Source organism: Apodemus sylvaticus, chromosome 23 (assembly GCF_947179515.1).
Source record: "Apodemus sylvaticus chromosome 23, mApoSyl1.1, whole genome shotgun sequence".
NCBI classification, from domain to species: Eukaryota; Metazoa; Chordata; class Mammalia; order Rodentia; family Muridae; genus Apodemus; species Apodemus sylvaticus.
The window spans coordinates 51,255,949-51,275,257 of NC_067494.1; the positions used below are offsets into that span (position 1 = coordinate 51,255,949).

Below are 19,309 nucleotides of genomic sequence, written 5' to 3' on the forward strand. Positions count from 1 at the left end.
TTTACCTTGCCTTTATAAGTTTTCAACTTTTCAAAATTTCAACTTTTCAAACTTTCCATATTGACATAACCATGAATCAGTACATTGAAAAATAGGTATGAAAGGATATGAGAATCTTTTTCTTTGCCTCAGTCTTAAAGATAACAATTTCTTTTTTAATTGAATATAATATTCATTTACATTTCAAATGCTAAACCTTTCCCAGTTTCCCCACTCCCTGAATTCCTCCAGCTGGTGTCCTTTTATTGGGGAACTGAGTCCACTGATGTTAAGGAAAAGTGATTGCTTCTTCCAGTTATTGTTGTTGTTAGAGGTGGAATTATGTTTGGGAGGCTATCTTCTTTTGGGTTTGATGAAAGAAGGTCACTTTCTTGGTTTTTCTAATTTCCTTTCTTGTATTGGTGTTTTCCAACTATTATCCCTTGTAGGGCTGGATTTGTGGATAGATATTGTGTGAATTTATTTTTGTTGTGGAATATTGTTGTTTCTTAATCTATGGTAATTGCTGGAGAAAGGGAAAGTAGGGGCAGGGGGGATGAGATAGGGAGTTTCCTGGAGAAGGGAAACAGAGAAAGGGGATAACATTTGAAATGTAAATTAAGAAGATATCCAATTTACAAAATGTCTTCTGTCATCATGAGAAGTGATTTTAAATATGAATCTTGCTTTTCCTGTGTGATGTGGTATCCAGGATTTGCTATGGTGGGATAACTGGGTTCAGATGATGCCAAGTTACCTTGGTTTCTGAAGCCTATGTTCTTGTGCTTCTTCTTGCCATCTGTTTATCTCTAGTGCTACCTGCACTCTCTGTCTCTGACTGGAGCCTGTCCCTCCTCTTATCTTGGTTGTGTCAGAACTCTTCAGATACCAGTCAGTTGTGAAGCACGCCTTTAATCCCAGCACTTGGGAAGCAGAGAATCCCAGAACTTCTGAGTTCAAGGCCAGCCTGGTCTACAGAGTGAGTTCCAGGACAGCCAGGGGTACACAGAGAAACCCTGTCTTAAAAAAACAAAAACAAAAGAACAGAAAAAAAACAACAACAACAAAAAAAACTCTTCAGAATCCAGCTGACTCTGTGATATTGTCATCCTGAGATCCTGGGTGTATCAGAGCTCCTGGGAGTCAAGCTGCCTCTGGGGTCCTGAAATCCTGGTGCCACCAAGCTCCTGAGATCCTGTGATGCTAGGATCCTATAATCCTGGGCAGTTTAAATCCACCAACTCCTCTGGGTGTTGTGGAATTCAGTGCAGAGCTATCACCTAGGGTGTGCTCAAGGCACTGGCTCAGACTGGAAGGACTTAATAATGTATTATATAATGAAAGTGTCAATACTCTGTAAAATTACAGATGTATTTTTTTATTTGAATATTAATTGAAACATTAGATTTTCTTAAGGGAAGCAAGAATATTTTTAGAATTTAATGAGCAGTTACCTCTGTAATTTCACTGTTCAAACTACTGAAAAATAACCCAAGCAAATAACTTGAGTGTGTGTTCTGTTTTTGTAGGACCCCCGAACGGGGAGACCCCACTCGAGGCTCGGGTCAACGCACACCCAAGGAAACTCGAGAGACCAGCTTGATGCAAAAACACGAGGCAGTTTAATTGCGGAGCTCCGGGCCGACATGTCTCATGCAAGCGGCAAAGGGGTCCGCACTGAGGCTCAAAAGCTAGGTTTTGCGCGCTTTTACATGATTAGTCAATTCATACATTGAGGGAGGAATTGGCATACAATTACATCAGCGGGTAGTACGTGCATCAGTAATGTAGGGGAGTGAGAGACTTATCTCTTGTAGAGGAGGGCCTGGTTAACATTAAACTACCTCAGAGAAGAGAGGGTGAGGGGAGGGAGCCCAGATGGCCCATGACTCAGTTGTTTAGGCTACTTTTTTATCTTTCCGGCCGTCTAGTTTCTGGAATGTCTTAACAACCTTGGGTGGATCATCCTGCTATTCTAACAACCTTGAGAAGGCCCCCAGCTTGTCTGGGCTTTGCCCCTGGCCTGCCTTATGCCTGGGCCGTGGATTCTGTGAGGTCTTAACTTCGTTTCTGTTTCTAACTTCTATCATTTTATGTATATGTACATATGTATATATGTACATGTATAAACAGATACATATACATATGTACACAAACACACACACACAATGAGGAGTGCAAACCTGCTGATTTCCTAGATCAAGACAGGCCCTAGTTATGGACTTGTAGTGAACTCCTGGGTGATGTTCACCCTGCACCCAAACAGAATGAGAACTGTATCTGTCAATAATGCTTTCCTTGTCTTCACTCTTGTTTACTGTTGTTTTCCTTCTTCCATGAATTTTCAGTTAAGAAATTCAGAATTACTTCAATTGGAACTAGATTCTTCTCTTATACAGTGTACCAAGGCCACTGTTCTCCTCCCTCCAGTCCTTTCACTTACCCCACCCTCTGCTATCCTGCTCTTCCCTAGGTCCCCTCTCTTTCCTCTCTCCTCTCAAAACAAGACAGAGAAGCCATGGCGAAAGCCCTCATTTTGAGCCTGGACATGGCAAGCAAATAGGAAGAAAAGACCATCAAGATCAAGCAGAAGACTCAGAGATACACCTGTTCCCAGTGTGAGATGTTACTCAGGTGACCATGCTAATCGCCATAACATAGAGGAATGAGACCTAGCTAACACCCATGCCAGCCCCATGTTTGCCTAATAAGTCTATGTGAGGATTCCTGGAAATCCAGACACTATAAGGCATGGGTTCCCTCTGATGTCCATCTCTTCAAGTTAATCCAAATACTGGTTGACCACTGAAAAAAGTTTGTCACAACCTTGCTCAGCACATATTGCAGACTGGAGAGATTGTAGCTGGAGGGTTTACAGCTTGTATTATGTCCAGGATTTTCTTTTTGTGGCCATGGAGTACCTTCTCTCCACAGAGAGTCTAGAACCAAGAGGTGAAGGCTCCAGGCCTGCACACATTTAATTTTCAGTTTTATTTAGCTGTGTCAAAGTTGTCTTCAACAATGAATCCCCAAGGTCAGTTTTCAGTGAGTAATTTTTCCTCCTAAATCAGCATGACATATTAGAGACAACCTTGACCAACAACTGAAGGAAATGTAAACCTTTCATCACAGGACAGCCTTCCTGGCTATAAAGATGGCCAGGTCAGACTCTCCTTTACTAGGAGTGATCAATAGGGTCAGTGCCATCATTTCCTGAAGGTTTTCAGTGCACTGAGTTCCTATAGTAACCCGGAAATTCTCCCTAATTCCAGCTCTTTCTTCTTGCATATTCTGCTCTCTTATAAGGGAATTCATACCATTTCTGTCACTCTAAGTCTGGGTTTCCTCATTTGGCTGATTTTTTTCTAGTTGCATTAATTAGCCTGTAAATTTCATGTTGACATTTTTTCAGCAGCTGAATGATAGTTCATTGTGTCAATGTATCATGTTTTTTTTTTTAATCCATTCTTCATCAGTGGGAAATAAAATTTTGTTTTTAGTATCTAGCTAGTACCAATAAAGCTCCTATGAACATACTTGATCAAGTCTTTCTGTGGTATTGTAGACAACAGAAACTATTGCCTATATGCCTGTCTTAGGTTTTTATTGCTGTGAAGACACTCGATAATCAAGACAACTCTAACAAGGACAACATTTAATTGAGGCTGGCTTCCAGAGTCTGAGATTCTGTCTATTATCATCAAGGCAGGAACAGCAGCATCCAAGCAGGCATGGTGCAAGAGGAGCTGAGAGTTGTACATCTTCATCTGAAGGCTGCTAGGGGAAGACTGGATCCCAGGCAGCTAGGATGAGGGTTTTAAAGCCCAAGCCCAGTACACACCTGATGCATCAAGGACACACCTACTCCAACAAAGCAGCACCCGGTAATAAGACCACTGTCTGATCCAAGCTTATGCAAACCACAACAAAGCCAAAGTGAGGTAGAGCTGGGTATTGAGGTAGATGGATTCTCCTTTTCTGATCACATGATAATGATTTACACAGTGCCTGTATTAGCCTGCATTCTCACAAGCAGTAGATGTGTGGTCTCAGTCGGCTATATTCTCAGTAATATGAACAATCACATCTCTTACTGATCTTAACTATTCTGACATGTTTAACAAAATAGTAGGTTTCCTTTGCATTTCTATAATGGCTAAGGATGTTGAACACTTGTTTCTACACCACTGGAGATTGCTCTGTTGAGAAGTCTCTGTTTATGAGTGAACCTTGTTTCAGTTTTTGGTTCTGGTTTTGGTTTTTTGGATTTTTGGTTTTTTCGAGACAAGGTTTCTCTGTATAGCCCTGGTTGTCCTGGAACTCACTCTGTAGACCACGCTGGCCGCGAACTCAGAAATCCACCTGCCTCTGCCTCCCAGAGTACTGGGATTACATGTGTGAACCACCACCACCTGGCTGGTTTGTTTGTTTGTTTGTCTTGTTTTTAATCTGTTTTTGTTTGTATGTTTTTGTTTTTGGAACATCTAGATTCTGGAAGTCTGTATATATTTTTGTATATTATGTCTCATATTTTTTGCATTTTACTCAATTATCAGATGTGGCTATGGTGTAAATATTTTCCCCTTTTGTAGACTGTCTCTTACCGCATTGACTGGATTTGTGCTTTACAGCAACATCACAGTTGCATGAGGTCCCATTTATTCATTATTGATCTTATTGCCTGCACTATCAGTGTTCTTTCCACAAGGTTGTGTCCTGTGACAGTGCACTCAGGGATGTTCTCCCTTTCTCTTCTGTCAGGTTCTGTGTGTCTTTTTTATTCTAAGTCTTTTATCCACTTGGACTTGTATTTTGTTCAAGGTAAAGAGTATAGATCTATTTCCACTCTTCTGCATGTAGAGCTACAGTTTAACAAGCACTATTTGTTGAAGGTGCTGTGGGTTTTTTGTTGTTGTTGTTGTTCTGTTTTGTTTCTTTGTTTATTGTTGTTGGTGTTTATTATACGTTTTTAGATTCCTTATCAATCACCAGGTTTACATATGTTGTAGGTATTATATCTGTGTCTACACCACTATTCCACTGATCAACTTGTCTATTTGCATGCAAATAGAATACAGTTATTTTATTGTAACAGATATCTTTGTCTCTCCTGGGTTTTTTCCTGGGTGCTGAAAATTGTCCTTTCAAGGTCTATACTCTCCTCTTTTCTAATTTGGAAGGGGGTTTTATTGAATTTGTAGATTACTATTGGTAAGATGGCTATTTTTCATGTTAATCATACTAATTATGAGCATGAGAGATTTCCACATCTTATATCTGCTTCAATATTTTCACAAAGTTGAACTTTAAAGGCATAGATGCTTTTCAATTTCAGTGTTAAACTACAACTAATCTTTTTATATTAATTGAAGCTGCTTTTATCTCTGATTTTTCTCTGAGTCCATTTGTCATTTGGATATAGGAAGCATATGGACTACTGATTTATTTATTTGTTTGTTTGTTTGTTTGTCTATTTGTTAACTTTTATCCAGCCATTTTCCTGAAGGTATGTATCACCTATATAAGTTGATTTGGGACCTTTTGGGGACATTAATGTATAATGTATGATCTTCCAATTATGATATTTTGACTTCTTATTTCCAATTTATTATTTCAGATTGTGTTTTTATCCATTTCTTTAAGAGATTTATGTGTTTCCTTTGTAACGGCTTCTACCTATTTCCCTGTATTCTCCTGTATTTCTTTAGGGGAGATATATATTTCCTCCTTCAGGTCTTCTTTCATGAGGCCCACTTTCATGAGTTGGGATTTTACATAATAATCATGCTTTTCGGTTGGGTTAGGGTATCTAGGACTTCCTTTGGTAGGAAAATTGGGTTCTGATGTTGCCGAGTGCCATTGGTTTCTATGACTTATGTTCTTGTGCTTGCATCTCGTTTGTTTGGTTGGTTTGGTTTGGTTTTTTGAGACAGGGTTTCTCTGTATAGTTTGAGCTGTCCTGGAATTCACTCTGTAGACCAGGCTGGCCTTGAACTCAGAAATCCACCTGCCTCTGCGGTCCAGTGCTGGGATTTAAGGGGTGCACCACCACCACCGCCCAGCTTGTGCTTGCATCTCACCATCTGGTTATCTCTGGTGTTAACTGACCTTGCTGTTGGACTGGAGCTTGTCCCTCCTGAGAGCCTGATTATGTTGGGCCTCCTGGCTTCAGTCTGTCTCTGGGTATGGAAGGGGCATGGAGCACCTGATCTGTGAGCCTAGCTGGGGAAGACATCCTGGGAGTCAAGCTGTCTCTGGATCTTGGCGGAGTTAGGGTGCTGGTGCTGTTCCAGGTCACTGTTTCTTCAGTCTGGAAGGATGTGACTCTCTCTGGCAGAGTGGGTGGTACTGCGTCTTCTGGGTCCCAGGATCCCAGTTAGGCCAAATATTGGAGCAGGTGTGGGGGACTCACTGGTGAGCTTGGTAGTGTCAGAACTCTTAGGAGTCATGCTGCATGTTTATGAGCATGGGACAGGGATGGGAGAACTAGAGCAGACAATCTTTTTTTTTTTTGACAATCTTATATCACTATTTATATTGAGGGTTTTCTGTACTTATGAGAATGACTTTTGTGTGTTTGTGTCTGTGAGTATGAGTGTGCACACTGGTGTGCAAGTTCAAGTTCAGAACTCCATATACGTTAAGCTGTAAAACTGCCAGAGCATTTGAGAATGCTCCCTGGTTTTACTGATGCCCCAAATTTAATACCTAGCATTCATATGCCTTGGCATCTGTCTTTAGAATACGGCATCCAACTCTTTCTTCTGACTTTCTGTGACACTGAGATTTGGTAGTTACCTGTGAAAACCTACCATCAAATAACAGGTGGATGCCATGTGGGTGAAGCAAGTGATGCTGGTTTGGATAGCCCATAGGTGCTAAACCCTCTGCACAGTTTATTGCCAGTGTAAAATCTTGAGTCAAGCAGACTAAGCCAACACCCAAGTATTTGGAGACCTTGGTGTACTCCTGAGTACAAGAACACAGGGCTTCCAAAAGCAGAAGCCTTGTCCTCACATCTTACATAACAGCTTCTTGGAAATGAAATATCCAATTTTAAATCAGCTAAGTAGTTATGAAAACCTGACTTTAGTATGTTATAATTGAGTTTGGTGTTTATCCATTGAATTTGCCATCAAGTATGTCACATTCTATTTCAATCTGAAATTAGCTCAACAACTGGAGAAACCATTCAAATGGGCTTGCCATTTCAGAATCTTTTATGAATCAGTGTGTGTGCCCTCACCAACATTCAGTTGTGTGTAATGATAAAGGAAAGCTTTTCTGTCTGAGTTTAAATGAAATGCACACTAAATCCTTTGTGTTTGGATTTTAGTGAAAGTTTTGGTAAAGCATTTGCTTAATCAGTAAGTTTGGCTTAATAAGTGAAGGCTGAGATACAGTTTTGAGACTGTTTGAACTTTGACGAAATCTTGTTTTTGCTGGAAATGTATGTATATTCATATTTCATAGGTTGTTTCTCTTGGATACAGAAAAATGGCAAACTTGAGGAAATCTTCATATGATTTAAAGGTGTAAATTTGCAGTGGGAATGAGTGTGTAAGTGGGAATAGTGTGGGAGATTGGGTGTTGTTTCTGTGGCTCAAAAAGCCTGGGGCCTCGTGGGGATTATGACATATGTTGCAGATACGTGTTCATAGTTACCAAAGACCCAGGGTCATCTTACAGAAAGGTTCTGAGAGAAGGGGTGTCTGGGAATTGTGAAAAGAGAATTCATGGATCCAGTTCATGTTCTGCTTCTCTTTCTGTTCTGACTTCTCTGTGGAAATGTTTTTGTCTATATTCTGCTTGATTGCTATTAAAAGAGACCTCTATGACAATGTCCTGCTTTCTTGCTTCTCTCTGTGTGTTTGTGTGTCTGTGTGTCTGTGTGTGTGTCCCTCTTCAAGCAGTTCTCTTGTTTTGTTTTAAACATTTTTCTGGTAAGCTCATCTCCCTCAGAGTCCAGGTACACGGTTTTTGTTTTGTTTTGTTTTGCTTTGGCTTTCTGTTTTGTTTTGTTATTTTTTTTTTAACTATCAGTGTATTCATTTACTCCAGGTTTTAATTTTGTGTATCTTGTGAATCAGACTCCCATGACTCTAAGCCTTTGATTCTTTTTTTTGGTTTTGTTTTTTTCTTTTGTTTTGTTTCGCTTTCATTTTTCGAGACAGGGTTTCTCTGTATAGCCCTGGCTGTCCTGGAACTCACTCTGTACACCAGGGTGGCCTCGAAATCAGAAATCTGCCTGCCTCTGCCTCCTGGAATGCTGGGATTACAGGCTTGCACCACCACCATCCTGCCAAGCCTTTGATTCTTAAGAGACAGGGGGGTGGGGGGGTGGAGGGGGCTGGGGGGGGGTGGGGGCCATACATTTTTTTCTTAACACAGCAAAATGACTCAAAGCTCTATCTGCCTTTGTTAAGCACAGATGATTGGCTACTTGGGTTGGACCCTGCCCTGAAGTTACCATTTCCACCAGGCCTTAGGGTAAACTTGCTCTGTCCTAGGATGATCCTGAACTCAGGAATCTATCTGCCTTTCTGAGCTTAAACGAACAAATAAACAGACAAAAAAATCTCTGGGTTGGGTAATTTTCTAAAACGTTAACATGCAGTGCACTGCTTTTGTTCCTTCAGATTCGGGAAAACCCTCATATAATTCATATTGAATCATTACTTCCACATAGTTGAGAAAAATATATTTTCAAACTCATGTATACAATGTTCTTTCCCTTGAATGCTGTCCTGAAGGTCCCAATTGTTTACCATTTTGCTGAGATGTAGCCATACTCTTAACTCCTGGACTCAAGCTGTTTCTAATCCTCATGGAGTCATTTACCTTAACACGGGGAATTTACTTGCCAAAAGAGGCAATATCATTGCCCAATGCAACCATCAACATGGTAGCTCAGGCCAGGACCTTGTGCCAGGTGCAGAAACTCTGTCACTCAGTCCCATCAGGGCCAAGCCAGGCTCGATGCTCCACTGCAGAACTTAGTTCCAGATATTTGCCACTTCCCAACCTCCTTCGGTTCCAGGTTTTCATACATTCTCATGGCCATCTGGCTATTTGTCCTCCCCCTCCCCGGACCTGATCCTGAACCCTCCCAATTTCATCCTGTGGTCTCACCTCCCACATACTTCCTTTCATCCATCTACCAATCATGACTATTTTATACTGCATTTTAAATGTGATTTGAGCATCCTCACTTGTATATTATAACTTCTTTACCTCTTTTATTTCTGCAGAGTATAACCTGTGTATCCTGTATTTTATGGCTAATATCTACTTATAAGTGAGTTCATACCATGCCTGTCCTTTTGTGATTGGGTTACTACACTCAGGTTTCTAATTTCATAATCAATTCAATTGCCTGCAAAATTAATCATTTCTTTGTTGTTAATAGCTGATTAACATTCTATTGTTAGGTGTGCCACGTTTGCTTCATCTACAGTTTATTTGAGGAACATGTGGGTTTTTCCAGGTTCTGGCTATTACAAATAAAGCTGTCATGAACATAGTTCAGCAAATGTCTTTGTGGAGTATTGGAGCATTTTTTGGATGTATGATCAGGGGCTGGGGATATAGGTGGCTCCTGAGGTAGAACTATTCCCAGTTTTCTGACAAAAAAATGCCCTGAACATTTCCATAGAACTTTTACAAGTTTGCACTCCCATCAACACTGGAGGACTGCTCCCCTTCTTCCACATCCTTGCCAGCTTGTGCTACAACTTGAAGTTTTGATCTTAGTCATTGTGATGGGTCTAAGAGTTGTTTTGATTGTATTTTCCTGATGACTAAGGACTTTGAGCAATTTCTCAGCTTCATCTCAGCCATTTGAGATTCCTCTGTTGTTTATTCTCTGATTAGCTTTGTACCCCATTTTTTTAATCGAGTTCTTTGGGTTGTTGGTGTTTAACTTCTCCAGTTTTATTTTTTTTAATAAATTTTGTAAACTAGCCCTGTTTACGATTTAGGGTTGTTGAAGATCTTTCCCTATCTGTAGGCTGCCATTTTGTCCTAATGACAGTGTCCTTTGCCTTTCAATTGCTATGCAGTTTAATAAACTTCCGTATTTTAATTGTTGGTATTAGAGTCTGAGCCATTTGTGTTCTACTCAGGAAATTGTCTCCTGTTCAAATAGTTGAAGCCTTTTCCAAGGTCACTTCTATGAGATTCATTGTATCCAGTTTTGTGTTGAGGACCTTGATCCACTTGGATTTGAATTCTCTGCAGGGTGATAAATATGAATCCATTTTCATTTTTCTGCATGCAGGTTTCCAGTTAGATCAGAACCATTTGTTGAAGATGTTCTCTTTTTCCATTGTTTGCCTTTCTTTCTTAATCAAAAATCAACAGTATATAGATGGATGTGTTTATTTCTGGGTCTTTGAGTCGATTCCATTGGTCCACATATCTGTTTTTGTACCAATATCATGCAGTTTTCATCACTGTTGCTTTGTAGTACAGCCTGAGTTGAGGGATGGTGATTCCTATTCAAGTTCTTTTATTTTTTAGGATTGCTTTCACTCTCTTTGGTTTTTCTTCCCTATGAAGTTGAAAATTGCTCTTTCAAATTTTACAAAAAAAAATTTTGCAATATTGATGTATGTTGAACCTGTAGATTGCTTTTGGTATCATGGTCATTTGCGCTATGTTGATCTACCTATCCAGTGCTTGGCTGTGAGTATCTGCATCTGTCTCATTCAGCTACTGGTAGAGCCTCTCAGAGAAGACCTGTGCTACGCTCCTGTCTGCAGGAATGACAGCATCAGTAATAATGTTAGGGCTTGGTGACCACACTGTGGATGGATCCAAGTTGGGCTGGTCAGTGTTCAGCCATTTGTTCATGCTCTGCTCCATTTTTCTCCCCTCATCATTGTTAGAAAGGAACAATTTTGAGTGGAAAATTTTGACTGTGAGGGCTTCCAATGGAGCCTTGTCTGTGTACTGGAGGTGGTCTCTTCAGGTTCCTAAGTCCCTCTATTGCACATTTGGCTATGGCTACCACATTAGGTCCTCTGAGCCTCCCCTTAGAGTTTCTACTCTAAGGAAGTTCTTGTCACTCCTTGGTTTGTCAAATGTCACATGCCCTTGTAGTATCAAAGCTAGCTCCAAGATAATTGAAACTGGACTATTATATTTATTTATCAAGCTTTAAGGGAGCAATAGCAGAGCAGTGTTCTTCTATTTTCATCCTATAAGTTAATCTGACCACCTCCCATTGAAAAATCCAGTGATACTTGTATTTTTACACTGATCTGTGTGTATGATTTAATTTTGGGGGAGGAGGCAAGGGATACCTGGTCGTATTAAAACTCTGACTGTCCTAGAAGTCATTGCCTAGACCAAGCTGTCATCAAAAACAATGAGATATTTGTGCCTCTGTATCCTGAGTGCTGACATTAAATGCATTTGCCAATCTAAACATCTTGCTCATTGCTTTTCTAGTTAGAAATTATTCATATGATATCTCTTTTTACGTCCTCTATTGATCTTTGTGCTTTTCTCTTTATGTCTATTAATCGGCTTTTCTCCTTCAAGGGCTTATCCACCTCAAAGGGTAAAGAAGTGACAGATGAGAACTTAATTCAGGTCACTTGAAAAATGACTTGGAACTCATGATGACATTATAACTTTTTTGTCAGGAAACAAGTAGGCGAAGTGTCACAATTATCTGGAATATTATCGAAGAAATGTGCATGTATAATATTTCATTATCATGCTAGTTTTGTGTATGTATTTTAGAATGTAGTGACACATGATGATGTAGTGGTGAACTTTACTCAGGAAGAATGGGCTTTGCTGGATCCTTCCCAGAAGAGTCTCTACAAAGATGTGATGCTGGAGACCTATAGGAACCTCACTGCAATAGGTAAGACTGTAGATGCTGTTTCTCTTTTTATAATAGGGAGAAACTTTATTTTTGAAGTGGTAGTTGTTTGTTTCTGCGTTGTTTGCTTTTGTTGTTATTGATACACTTCGAAAGTTTTATTTGAGAAGGAAGAAGAATGAGGTGAATAAATCAGGCCTGTTTGTAAGGATCACTGAAAATAGTTCCTTATATTGTGCACAAATTTCAGTAATATATCATATATTTTCCGGTACTATCTTATAGGCTATAAATGGGAAGATCACAATATTGAAGATGATAGTGAAAATTCTGGAAGACATAGAAGGTAAATGTTCTTGTGAATGGTGATCCTAATATGCCTTACAATGAATCTAAATTTGTTCTTGAAGTTTTAGATAAAATCAAGAGTGTAAAGAAACACGGGCTTATGGATAAGGATCATTTAATTCTCACAAAGGATAACTCAATGTCAGGATTTCAGTTTGTGTTTGCAAGGCTTTCTTTTAAGACAGAAAACCTGGAAACAATGCCTTAACAGATAGTACCATTTCAAACACAGCCCCATTCAAGGTACACTGTAGAAATGCCAATCTGTTTAATATCATACTACTCAAATAGGGCAAAAAGTATGCACATTTAATATGTAATCAGTTAATATCCAAACTGTCTAATATGCAGACAGTCCAGAGCATACTGATATTACTTGCATACTTGTGGCAAGGTTCTTAAGATTATTGACAGTGGAAGTTCATGTAAGCTGAAAAGTTTATTGTAGAGAAAACTTGATCTGAACACCACATGACTATGGGGAATAAAATATAAAACTGGGTGAATACAAGGATAAATTTAGTTATTTTTCCTTCCATAGGTGTATTATATGGGACAGATATATATCTGTCTGTCTTTCTACCTGTTTGTGTTTCTTTGTCTGTCTATCTTTCTGTCTGTCTACCTGTCTGTCCATCTATCTATCTATCTATCTATCTATCTTCAATCCATTGAATATAAACGTTACAATACTCTGCGTAACGTATAGTAACACAAAACCTATAGCTCTCTCACAACACAATTAAAAGATTTGTAATTTTCCCCATTAGAATTAATTTGTTGAAAACTGTAAAGGTTTACATTTAATTGATTTCACAACTTCCTTGAGAATACATCAACAACCTCAGACTCCAGAAAATCCCTATGAGTATTAATAATGTAGAAATTTTCTGTTTGTCCTGTTTAACTTCCCAAATGTTATATGGCTCACATTATAGGAAAATTTATGAATGCAATAATTATGGTAAAGCTGTGAATGTTTGCACATTTTGTCAAATATGTTAAAAACCTCATACAGGAAAAGGATACTATAATTTTGAGCCATGTAATAAATTCTCTTAGCATCACCATTATCTTTAAATATGTAAATAATACTCATAATGAAGCAAACCACCATGGATGTAAACAAAGTGATAGAATCTTATTATATCTGATTCATCTTTACAATTAGGAAAGGTAGTTGAGGGCTGGAGAGATGGCTCAGCAGTTAAGAGCACTGACTGCTCTTCCAAAGGTCCTGAGTTCAAATCCCAGCAACCACATGGTGGCTCACAACCATCTGTAATGAGATCTGATGCCCTCTTCTGGTGTGTCTGAAGACAGCTATAGTGTACTTACATATAATAAATAAATAAATCTTTAAAAAAAAAAAGAAAGGTAGTTGAACTAATCCATCCAGACAAATAATTCCTTATTATAAAGAATGGGGTAAGCCTTATAAACGTGCAAATTAACATACACTGGTTTAAATTAAGTCCTACTGTAGAGAAACTCTCTGTATATATCCAATATGTTAAAGCCTATTTCTATCACAGGCATTTTCAAAGACATGAACCAACTAATAGTGAGGAGAAACCCTATGAATGTATTCAATATGATGAAGCCTTTGCAAAAAATAATTACCATCAGATACATAAAAACATATGTACTGGATTTATGTCTAAAGCTGGTCTTCAAATACAAAGAAGAACACAGGCTGGAGAACAAGTCTATGATGGTAACCAATGTGGTAAAGCCTTTACTCATCACAGTAATCTTCAAAAGCATAAAAGAATACAAACTGGACAGAAACCCTATGCATGTAACCAATGTGGCAAAGCCTTTGCACGTCCCAGCAAACTTCAAATCCATAAAAGAACACATACTGGAGAGAAACCCTATGAATGTGACCAATGTGGCAAAGCCTTTGCCCGTAATAGTTATCTTCAAATTCATAAAGGAACACATAGTGGGGAGAAACCCTATGAATGTAATCAATGTGGCAAAGCCTTTGTATTTCTAAATAGTCTACAGAGACATAAAAGAACACATACTGAAGAAAAACCCTATGAATGTGACCAATGTGGCAAAGTCTTTACGCATAACAGTACTCTTCAAAAGCATAAAAGCACACATAGTGGGGAGAAACCCTATGAATGTAACCAATGTGGCAAAGCCTTTGTATATCACAAAAGCCTTCAAATCCATAAAAGAACACATACTGGAGAAAAACCCTATGAATGTGACCAGTGTGGCAAAGCCTTTGCATGTCCCAGTACTTTTCGAAAGCATACAAGGATACATAGTGGGGAGAAACCCTATGAATGTAACCAATGTGGCAAAGCCTTTGCATGTCACAAAAGTCTTCAAAGGCATAAAAGAATACATACTGGAGAAAAACCCTATGAATGTGACCAATGTAGCAAGACCTTTGCATGTCATAGTAATCTTCAAACTCATAAAAGAACACATAGTGGGGAGAAACCCTGTGTTTGTAACCAATGTGGCAAAACCTTTGCACAACACAACAATCTTCAAATCCATAAAAGAACACATACTGGAGAGAAACCTTATGAATGTAATGAATGTGGTAAGGCCTTTGCCCATCACAGTCATCTTCAGATCCATAAAAGAAGACATACTGGAGAGAAACCCTATGAATGTAATCACTGTGGAAAAGCCTTTACATGTCATAGCGAACTTCACCTCCATAAAAGAATGCATACTGGAGAGAAACCCTATGAATGTAACCAATGTGGCAAAGCCTTTGCACAGCTGAGCAAACTTCAAAGACATAATAGAACACATACTGGAGAAAAACCCTATGAATGTACCCAATGTGGCAAAGCCTTTGCACGTCGGAGTAATCTTCAAAGACATAAAACAACAACACATAGTGGAGAAAAAACGCTATGAATGTAATCAGTTTTCCAAACCCTTTGTTGAACACTGTCACCTTCAAATATATAAAAGAGCATATAACGGAGAAAACCCCTGATAATTCAGTGAATGTGGCAAAGGCTTTGCCTGTTACAGTGTACTTAAAAGGAATGTTAAAAACACAATCTTGAGAGAACCCTATAAATGTAATCAAATTAATAAATCCATTTTATAGCAGTCACCTTCTAAGGTATGAAATGCAGTCATGAGATTACAGTGGATGAATATGTCTGATTCTTTTGCCTGCTCTTGAGATTCTTTTCCTCCTGAATAAATGCTTTGCTAACTTTGATATGAATGTTTGTGTCTTTTTTTATTAAAATATGGTATGCCTTGTTCATTTGATATCCCCAAGTAGCCTGCTCTTATTTCAAGGGAAATGGTAGAGTGTCTGGATGTGATAATAGGATGGGAGGGATGTAAAAAAGTGGAGTGAGGTGGTACTGTGGTCCAGATATAATGTGCTAGATGAGATGGAAAAAAAAACTAAAATCATAACTGCACACATTTACACGCACACGTTTTAAACAATTTATGAATCAAATAATATATTTAGATATAACAAATTCAGATAACCAATGTATACATATTTCACTGTGAGTCTCCCTGCACTCAAGGTTCATCAGCTGATATTGGTACATGTGGGCAATGGGAGCAAGACAGCAAACTTGGGGTTCACAAGCCCTGTGCATTTGGATAATGAATGATCGATACAGAACCAGCTTCAGTGAGTCAGATCCACTTTACTTATGGTGATTCGAGACTTACATAATTTGGAAGACATGGAATAAGAACTTCCAGAATGGGCAAAGCTGAAGGCCCAGAGTATCAGAATGCCTCATTAGCATGGGCAAGCATTACAGGAATCTGCAAAGCTATGAATCTTGCTTCTTGTCAGGATGAAGTTAGTTAATCCTGTTTTAATTAAGTCACTAACATTCTAAGGTTGAGGCCTGTGTAGAGTCTGTAAAATCCCTACACAACGTCAGAAAAGGAGAAGCCACACAAATGAAGGCTGTCTTCCATTATGGGTCAAGCCTCAGAAGGCTTCCTACTCAGTACTCAAGTTGACCTTAAAAAGCTGAGTTCTATCCACATTTAAGTATAAATAATATGTGATAAGTCTTTGACTAAAGTTGTTTTTACAGATTTTTACCATATGTAATGCATAGTTTTCTGCATACTCTAAGGAAATATCTTTGGAGACCATAGGCATTTAAGAGGTTAGTATTTTCAGACTGTTAAATAGCAATGTCTTAGACAAAATTACTTTCAAAATACAGGACAGATAAGTTTTACATAAGAGATATTAATTATTGCTTCCTCAGAAATCTTTGAATCTATCCACCTCAAGACCCAACTAACTAATCCAGTCTTAGGTACAAATCCAACAGATGTTCCTTCTTACCACAAGGACACTTACTCAACATTGTGCGTGCAGAGGACCCTGCTCATTGGATGACAATCTCTAGAAGATTCTATGAAACTAAAAGTTGACAAGAGTAGGGCTGTGTCTGTTTATAATGTGGAAGGGCAGATCTGGGGAGGGCTGTTCTGTCTGACTCACTTGAGTTCTCATTCTCCAATAGCAGAGGGGGTAGTGTGCTGTTTCCAGGCTGGATGGTCACAGGTAATAGGAGTTCTGGGTATGCTGCTCGAAGGTTCTTTCCAGGATTCTCCTCTGATCCAGTTGGAGGGAGGTAAGGGGTAAGTCAAGCTGTGCCATGTTTCGGGGAGGGTCATGAGTTAACACAGGATGGCTAAGCTCTCAGAATTCCTTCTGATGGGACTTGCTGGAATGTCACTGTGGTTTTGTTGGTATGTGTGAAAACCTGGCCTGAGCCATTTGAAGGTCATTCAATGTGGATTTCTCCTGTGAAAAAGTCTACTGTAGATTTGGTTAGTAATATTCTGTAGTTTCTTGTCTTCCCCTGGGGTAGCATCTTTTCTTATTAGACTCCTCCTAAATGTCTTCCATTTTATGATAGTTTTTCCTAACATCAGAGGTATAAATAGAAGAAGCCTAAGAATAGGCATCTATAGTGTTTTAGTTTATTTCATTTGTTTTGGATTGTTTTTATGTTCAAAAAGGGTGTGATTTTGAGTTTTTTGGTTTTATTATTCCTGTGGGAGAAAGATCAATATAAAGGTTTTTCTGGTTACTTTCTCAAGTATATGCTGATTTGGGAAAAAGTCATTGTCATCGTTTTTTAAGAAAAGGTGATTAGGCTCTGGATATCTTCCAGATCTATATGGATCAGATTTGATAGAGGGAGACACCACCCCCCACCCCCGAGAACTAGCTTCCAAAGAATCAAACTAAAAAATGATCATTATGATACTAAAATTTTGTTTTGAGATTTATATATTACGGTATGTATAGCTTTGGTCAGATGCATCATCAGACAGGCTAAATTAGCCTGCCTGAACTCCTGATCTCATGGATTTTCAGCTGGATCCAGTCAGGACACTGACACCAGAGATTTTAATAATATCCTTGGTGTGGCCTTCGTAAACCCACCCAACTGCCTCATTTTACCCTCAGCCCTGCCTCTTCAAGATATCTCAGCACCCACATTCTGCTTCAAGAAGTTAGGAACAGTCATCCCAGTTCCTTGGACTACTGGGTTGAAAAGTGGTTAATAAAAGTACAAGGCTTAGACCCAGTTCTTCTATAACTTATTGTACACTGATCTGAGATATTTATGCCTGTGAGTTATGGGCCAGATAGCATATTCATGGCTCTGAGTTTATTCTTAGGGTGTTTTCAGATAATTTAATTAGAAATAGCTAAGAGTAGTTAATGAAAACAGTACAAATTACTTTACATAGGTAGATTTCAAAAATGCCAGAAATCCACAGAATGGAACATTTAATGTTATTTATTCTTTGTTGTTCAGACATATCTGCTCCTGGCAGCACCCCTGTTGTGGATTCAAAGAAGAAATTGAGCATCTCTACCTATAGGTGAGGCAGTACATTGTGGTTAGGTAGCCACTGGGCAGAAATTGCCTCTCTCTCCTGCAGATCTATACTGTCCTTCAGAGGACACAAGTTGCAAGTTAGGACAGCTTAGTTCTGCCAAAACAGAATAAGCAAGTCCTCAATAATTCCTGTGTTTCAAGGTCTGTGAAAATATCCTGGGCCAGAAGGCTGAAGACTGATTCTCCAACAGCACCTCCTAAGGAAACTGAATTTACATCAAAATGCAAAATGCACCAGGATTATCCACAAGACTTCCCCCTTTCTGTCCAATTAAAAGACTCTTTTATCCCAGATGCAATTTGAGCACAACTATTACCAATTTGTAAGTTATAACGTACCTGAGAGACCTAACATTTAGTCCATCATTTTGTCAATTAAATAGAACACTGTCATCTATCCTAACTTACAAGTATTAATAAATCCATATGTTATATCTTGGTTAACATCTATACTGTCTTCTCAAATATATTATCTCAATGTTAAATAGCTTGGGTTGGCTATGAGACTATAAGTAGTCTTTCAACCCCATCAGAAATCCAAGAATGACCAACATTATCTGGAAATATAGGAAGCCTTACACAGTTTCCATAATTGAGACAAATCATAGAAGCAACTGCCTACCAGGACTTGCAGGTGATAGTGTGGTTTCATTTTTAATATTACCAGCAACATATTATTCCTATCTTTTTAAGCCTTTGAGACCTTCCACATAAGTCCTTGTCACTGATGAAGGACCTCCTCCTTCTCCTCCTTCTCCTTCTTCTTCTTCTCCTCCTCTTCCTTTTTTTTTTTTTTTTTTTTTTTTTTTTTTTTTTTTTTTTTTTTTTTGACACAGGGTTTCTCTGTGTAGCCCTGGCTGTCCTGGAACTCACTCTGTAGACCAAGCTGGCTTCAAACTCAGAAATCCACTTGTCTCTACCTCCCAAATGCAGGGATTAAAGGCATGCACCACTACCGCCCGGCTGAACGACCTGCTTTTACAGAACACTGTGAACAGGCTGAAATAGAGAAGGCAACAAGCACATCACACCCTAAAATTTAAGGAAGAAAGCTACAGGGTCATTATTGTGACTAAGGGTCTGATTTAGGCATGTTAAGGAATTTTGTTATTTTCTAGTGTGTAATGATACATGTAAATGAAAACAGACAAAATTAGTGGCTTTATAATTTCAGTAAATTTCGTTGAGTCAATAAATCCTGAATATTTCATTTGAATACTGAAATCCTGTTTCCTGTCCTATT

General features: G+C 38.8%; 2 protein-coding genes across 14 annotated transcripts in view; both read left to right on the top strand.

The window, feature by feature from the left end:
• The window catches only part of LOC127673658 (zinc finger protein 431-like), an 82,034-nt gene extending 66,660 nt beyond the window's left edge, over positions 1 to 15,374 (top strand). For 3 of the 6 annotated variants that reach the window (XM_052169442.1, XM_052169443.1, XM_052169446.1), the window contains exons 2-4: positions 11,731 to 11,857; positions 12,101 to 12,161; positions 13,699 to 15,374. In XM_052169442.1, coding sequence (XP_052025402.1) covers positions 11,824 to 11,857; positions 12,101 to 12,161; positions 13,699 to 15,058 — 1,455 coding nt within the window. In that variant the 5' untranslated portion in view covers positions 11,731 to 11,823 and the 3' untranslated portion in view covers positions 15,059 to 15,374. Of the gene's footprint in view, positions 1 to 9,230; positions 9,278 to 11,730; positions 11,858 to 12,100; positions 12,162 to 13,698 lie in introns of all 6 variants that reach the window. The other 3 variants (XM_052169445.1, XM_052169444.1, XM_052169441.1) reach the window with 2 other exon arrangements.
• Positions 1 to 19,309, top strand: part of LOC127673655 (zinc finger protein 431-like) — an 826,992-nt gene that overhangs the window by 40,685 nt on the left and 766,998 nt on the right. The gene's annotated exons all lie outside the window — the stretch shown is intronic.